A 6,972-nucleotide genomic window follows, 5' to 3' on the forward strand; every position below is an offset into this window, starting at 1 on the left:
TTTCCTAACACACCACGCCGATATCAACCCCTAACTAATATACTAAATATTTTTATACCGCTGCGTATCAGCATAGCAACATAAACCCTACAGAGTAAAAAAAAAAGACATTCAACGAGTGCCTACTCCATTCTATATCCCGCCTAGCTCAATTACCTAACTAACAAGTTCCATCCAACACTTAATTAATATGCATAAAAAGAACCTATCCAACACTAAACCAAAGTCAAAAGTGGCAAGTTACTTGTGACTTATGAACAACTTGATCATAACACATTTTGAATAATATAATTAGACTTTTCTTATTTACTTAAACTTGTATACATGAAAAAGGTTGAAAGAAGAATGACTTACGCTAAAGAAATTGGCTTGATTGCAAGATACATTTTCCACTGCAATTGATGAAATGGACCTGCACTCAACAAAGGGAAATTACCAATACAAAAATGAAATTCATTATTAAAGAGAAGAAAATTAGGAGAATTAAGAAAAAGGATACCCTAATTAGATCTTTGGACTTCATTTCATTTATGGTGTCACTTTGTAGTAATAGTTTGCTGCATATGATAATTAATAATAAAAAATAATATAAGGTTGAAACAAAAATTATAGTTCAACAGCTTAGACTTCATGGTATCGGAACATCAACTTTCTTCTACTTCTCCTAACAAAATTCAAACATGGAGTTATTTTGTCGTAATATAAAGCCCATTTATGAATAACTGATAAGAATTATATTAGCTTGATATATACACTGATAGTTCATTTAAAGTTCACGTGTAGTGATTCTTCTAAAATCTTCTGACAGTTGATTGCAGCCATATATAGGAATGAATTTGGATTAAAATAGAATAAAAATTTACAAGATGAAGAAACTTCAACTACACCTTTATAACTAATAAATTCCTTTTCTCTAGAAAAGATAATAAAGTTCTTTCATAGTTAAGGAAAACGTGCACAAGCCTACCGTAGTTGTTATATCCTAATATTCATAAGTCTCAAGTCCAACACAAGCAGCTTCAGGTGCAAGAGGAATTTCCTCATATTTCAGGAATTTAATTGCTTTAGGATCATAACGAAAGAAACCAAAGTGTTGCTTTTAACCCAATTATTTTACATGCATTTCCTCCCTCGATCACTTAAAACTTGAAACCTAGCGAAATAGTATTGCTTTTAACCACTGGCAACATTGCCGTAGAAATCAAAATCAAATGAAAGCACCAACAACAGAACGTTTAATCATCCTTAAAATAGACATCGACAACAAATCCGAGATCGTCTCGGAATTAAAAAAAATCCATTCTACCAAACGAAACTGACATGATATCTCGAAATTACTTTCATTTTTCTTTTTTCTTTTTTAAAAATCTTGCTAGATTGAGAGAAGGAAATGACCTAGTCGCCCTCTCAAAAACCCAGCTTGGTGCAGCGCCAGTGCCTGCGCTTCGTGTTGTACCTGACAAATTACATCAAAGACCAGAAGCAAGCGATCAAAACTTGCACCAAAAAATAAATAAATAAATAAATAAATAAGAGGCCGAGCGATGGAGACCTGAGACCCTGATTCGCGTACGGACCCAATGTGGAATGGGCCTGTTCTGCCTCATCTTCTTCGCCAACTTCTTCTTGATCACGAACGACTTGTGCGAAGGTTGCAGCGAAATCAAAAAAGGATGAGAAACCCTAATTCGCGAAATTAGGGAAGAAGTGAGATCGAGGGAGGTCTACCATTTTCGTTGTCAGACGATGGAGGCGGCGGGAACCCAAAAACCCCACCAAGCTCAAGCTCCTCCTAACCCTCCGGCAAGCCTCGACGGTGCCAACATCGCCGGAGAAACCGTCGACGAGGGATCGGAGGAGGGATTTGAGGAGGAAGGAGGAGAGGAGAGGGAGGGAAGCGGAGGGGAGAGGGTGGGGGGAGGAGAGGAGAGAGAGGGAGAGGGAGAGGAGGAGGAGGGAGAGGGAGAAGAGGAGGAAGGAGAGGAGAGAGAGGGGGAGGAGGGAGAGGGAGAACAAGGGAGGGATTGGGATCAGGAGGTAGAGGGAGATGGAGACGATCGACTGCCAGATTAGAAACCCTAGGTATCGGTTTTTTATGGTTTCGGTCGGCGATTGAGGCATGGCGATGGGTGCCGCTGAGATTTTCAGAGAGAGGAATTTCGGGGGGGAAGAAGAAAGGGAAGGGGAGAGGGCTCGAGGGTTTTTGTTTTTGGGTTTTTGATTTTTTTGATTTTGGACGGTTAGGATTTGGTCGAGCGGGAATCTTAAAGGAGACTTACTGTGCATACATTTTGAATTGAAGAAATTTTCTAAATAAACCCATGAGGAAATTTTCACTGTAGACCGGTTTTGGGTTTTTATTATCGAAATCGATTGTGTTGTGTTTTATTTACCGGAATCGACTCGGTTTCTCGTCACGTCAGCGCTGTGGCGAGAAAGCGGGTCGATTAATTTTTAAACGGCCTCGTAAACAGTCGGGGTTGTCAACCCCGACTGTTTAGTCGATCCGCTACGAGGCCCTTAACTAATTGGTCGGGGTTGGGGAACTTCGAATTGGTCGGGGTTCCCAACCCCGACCAATTAGCAGAGTCCACCCTCCGCTGGGTTTGGCCAGGGACGAATTGGTCGGGGTTCCCAACCCCGACCAATTCGAAGACCATTTCGGCGGTGCTTGGCCAAGGCAAAAAGTAGTCGGAGTTGGGAAACCTGACTACTTATTCTGGGCCCCCTCCAGTATAAAAGCCACCGAACCCTATTTCCCCCGATCCCATCTCATTTCTTCGCCTCCCTCTTCTCTCTTTCGTCCCCGTTCTCACGAAACCAAGCTTCAGATCTGGAATTTCAACTGGTTTCTTCGGCCGAAATTCAAATCAAAAGTTATCTTAAACTTCTTTAGGTAATTTATTCTACTCCTCTCCTCTTTTAACATGTAGAAATCTAGGATTTTTTCTTAAAAATAAATTTCTAGGGTTTTCATTCATAAATGAATTTCGTGGGTTAGAGTTATCGTTGAAATTCGTTTGTATGATGATTGTTATCGATGTAATTAACTTTTAGGGCATAGAATGTTCAATTGTTCAATTTTAGGGTTTAGGATTTACAATTTGGGAATTAGGGTTTTTGGTTGAAATTATATGAGATTATTTGCATATTAATTTAATTTTTTATATTTAAATGATATAATTTTCTTTTGAATAGGTTGAGCAATATGATTTTTATTGCTTGTTCTTATGGTGGGCAAATTAATTATGGGATGAATAATATGTCAATATACGTCGGAGGGGTAACGACGCCATTAATGATCTCGGAATCATATAGTTACTACGACTTGGTTATGGAATTACACCGAGTTACGGAAATTTACCCACGAAAATACCGACAGAAAATTATATACAATTGGCCCATAGCTATTGATAGAACATCCGCAGTGGAGATCTCGAACAATTATCATATGAGTATTATGTTTAAATTGGGCAAGTCGCAACAAACGGTAGAATTATTTATTAAAAAGTTGCCACATAATTCGTGCCAAATATTCAAACCTCCAGGAGAATTCTCACGCATGTTAGATATGGGAGTTCATTTCGATGGGTTTCTTTCTTCTTCGAATGAAATGGAGCGGGCTCAATTCGGTGGAACGTCAAATCTCATGAATAACGAAGTCTCTTATGGAAATATGGGGCCGTTAAGTGGGGCAACAATCGAAGAGGATGAAATAAGCAATGACTCGGGAGGTGAAGAACAATATAGTGCACCAGTTGATAGCATGCAATTTGTTACCCAAGATGTCGAAGATAATCCGGAATGGCCTGATGAGGCTTACGTTAATAATGACTACGTTGAGTACGAAGAACCACCCCCCGACGAGTTTGAAGATGATGAGTGGATTCGTTCTTCCACAGTAAAAGATATGTGCATCGGTGAAAGTTCAATTCGTAAAGGAGATGATGACGCCCCCTTTAAAGTTGGTGATTTATTCGAGACTAAGGACCAATTGGTTGATGCTATTCATGAATACTCTTTCGAAAAGAATTTCAAGTTCAAGCAAGTTAAAAGCAATCGCACAAGTTATGATGCAATATGTTTTATGAACACACAAAGAACAGGTCTGACCGAGGGAAATGAAGCTGATTACTCATGTCCTTGGAAGTTATATGCATTTGCAGGAAAGAAACACAATTTTCAATTTAGGATCAGTGAATACTGCGGTGTTCACACATGTGTCAATCCAATATTAGAGCAAGATCACAGTGGTGCATCTGCCTCTTACATAGCGCGGTTGATTATGCCAAAATTAAGGAAGAAGCTTGATCTAACGCCCGATAATATAATTGAGAAAGTGCTTGATACCAAGTTCATTAAAATCTCGTATATTAAAGCATGGAATGCAAGAAGAATTGCGATGACAAAAATATTTGGTGATTGGGACAAGTCTTACGCGACACTAGCTCAATATCTTGATGCGATCAAAAGAAGTAATCCTGGATCTGAATACAAACTCATAACCAAAGAGATCGATCCGGGAGTTCATCAATTCACCTCTGTTTTTTGGGTATTTGGGCCTTCGATTGAGGGGTTTAAATTTTGTCGGCCTATTCTTAGCATTGATGGCACACACTTATACGGTAAATACAAGGGTGTACTGCTTGTTGCTACAGGAGTTGATGCAGATGGTGGCTTATTTCCTTTGGCCTTCGCCGTTGTGGAGGTCGAGAACAGTGAAAATTGGGAGTGGTTTTTTTCTTGCATTCAATTATATATTTTTAATGTGTTGCCTCCTAGAAAAATTACCTTCATATCTGATAGGATGAAAGGTATTCCAAAAGCATTGTGGAGGAGATTTGGCTCTCATCACCATCATCGCTATTGCTTACGACACATTAGAGCTAACTTCAAAAAGAGCTTTAGTCAGATTCATTTACAAAACCTTTTGTGGCAAGCGGGTTGTACGCCCGAAACATGTGTGTATGATCGGATACGGGATCAAATCAAGGCAACATCTCAAGCTGCGCATGATTAGATTGAGAGTAGTCTGGGCAGTGATTACGTCGACCGGTGGGCACTTAGTAAAGATGGAGGGAATCGATTCTGCATGATGACAACCAATTGTTCTGAAAGCTTCAACGGGGTACTTAAGGGGCTCAGGCAATGCCCATACAGGCGTTGGTTGCGAGGACATTTTACAGACTCAATTACTATTTTGTCAAGCGGCGAGAGGATGGAGCAATGTGCGCCTCGTTCTTGACACCAAAAAATGAGGCGATTTTAGGAGCTTGAGTTAATCAGGCAAGGGGCACGAAGATTGTTAGATTTGCTGTAGATGAATGGGAGGTTACAGACAAACATGGTCACAATTACACCGTTAACTTGGGAGGTGCACATTGCACATGCACCTGTAACATACCAGAATTGCAAAAATTGCCTTGTTCACATGTTATAACGGTTACGTCCAAGCAATCGGGGGGTGCAAATATTTCGTATTACACATACGCTTCTGAGTGGTATCAATCAAGCAACTATAGAGAGGCATATAAGCAGTGTTTCCACCCCGTACATGATAGTCATTATTGGCCACACTATAACGGGCCGCATGTGGTGCCTCCAAGCTATAAGAGACCAGCCGGACGCCCGCGATCAGTACGCTTAAAAGGTACGATGGATGAAGGCCGGGAAGGAGCTCCGAAAAAAAATAGATGTGGATATTGCAAACAAGTCGGGCATAGAAGATCTCATTGCCCGACCAATCCAAATAGATAGCAATTAATTGGTACAATTTTATACATTTGTAATTTTATTCTAACTCATTTATAGATTAATGGATCATCATTATATGTGCAGATATTTGTAATTTTATACATGTGTCAATCCAAATAGATAGCAATTAATGTGTAATTTTATACATTTGTAATTTTATTCTAACTCATTTATAGATTAATGGATCATTATTATATGTGCAGATATTTGTAATTTTATACATGTGTCAATCCAAATAGATAGCAATTAATGAGTATAATTTTATACATTTGTAATTTTATTCTAACTCATTTATAGATTAATGGATCATCATTATATGTGCAGATATTTCAGTTATGGAGGCGGGTCCATTGACACATGATGTCCTTTATGACCAAGAGCGCCACCGATCCGCAAAGATAGACGCTAGGGAGGTAAAGTGCATTTTAATTATTTTCAATTATATATAAATTTCAATGTAGTTGATTGTTACTGAACATTTGCACTGTTTACTACATGCAGGCCCCGAGTATTACTGTTGTCGATCATACCCGTGCACACTCTAGCTGGGAGTTGACGGATCCACAGATACAATATTATGTGCGTCAAGCCGGCTTTTTTGAGTGTTCACAAATTAAATGGGTAAGACTTGATTGGGCACTTTTGACGGCATTGGTTGAACGATGGAGGCCCGAGACAAATACTTTCCACCTGCGCCAAGGAGAGACGACGATTACCTTGCAGGATGTTGGGGTTATACTTGGCCTCAGAGTAGATGGTGATGCAGTGACGGGCACCGATGACTTCCACTATGCCAGCGCGTGTGAAGAATTGTTGGGTCACTGTCCTACAATGAAGGGGTAAAGATCAAACTCGAATGGTTAAGGAATAACTTTATGAATGTACCGATCGATGCGACTGATGAGATCATTTGGTTAAGGAATAACTTTATGAATGTACCGATCGATGCGACTGATGAGATCATTAAGAGCTATGCCCGTGCATATATTTTACATATGATCGACTGATGAGATCATTAAGAGCTATGCCCGTGCATATATTTTACATATGATCGGTACTATTCTGTTTCCAGATTCCACTAAGGATTCCGTGCACATGAGATGGTTACCGCTTCTTAGAGACATATCGGAGTGTGGAGAGTTATCTTGGGGGAGTGCAGTGTTAGCCTACTTGTATAGGGAGATGACGAAAATAGCACTCGTACAAAACAAAGAATTG

The 6,972-nt window shown here is 39.8% G+C and overlaps 1 protein-coding gene across 1 annotated transcript; it reads right to left on the reverse strand.

Annotated features, from left to right (window-relative positions):
* Positions 1-1,370: 1,370 nt before the first annotated feature.
* LOC109827772 (60S ribosomal protein L39-1-like) lies at positions 1,371-1,826 on the reverse strand. Its single transcript, XM_020394789.1, has 3 exons — positions 1,798-1,826; positions 1,559-1,683; positions 1,371-1,466 (listed from the first exon to the last, which is right to left on the reverse strand). Exons 1-3 carry the CDS (start codon positions 1,824-1,826, stop codon positions 1,408-1,410), a joined length of 213 nt encoding a protein of 70 aa, XP_020250378.1. The 3' UTR covers positions 1,371-1,407.
* Between the last annotated feature and the right edge of the window lie 5,146 nt (positions 1,827-6,972).

The sequence above is a fragment of the Asparagus officinalis genome, unplaced genomic scaffold (assembly GCF_001876935.1).
Source record: "Asparagus officinalis unplaced genomic scaffold, Aspof.V1 AsparagusV1_Un425, whole genome shotgun sequence".
Classification (NCBI taxonomy): domain Eukaryota; kingdom Viridiplantae; phylum Streptophyta; class Magnoliopsida; order Asparagales; family Asparagaceae; genus Asparagus; species Asparagus officinalis.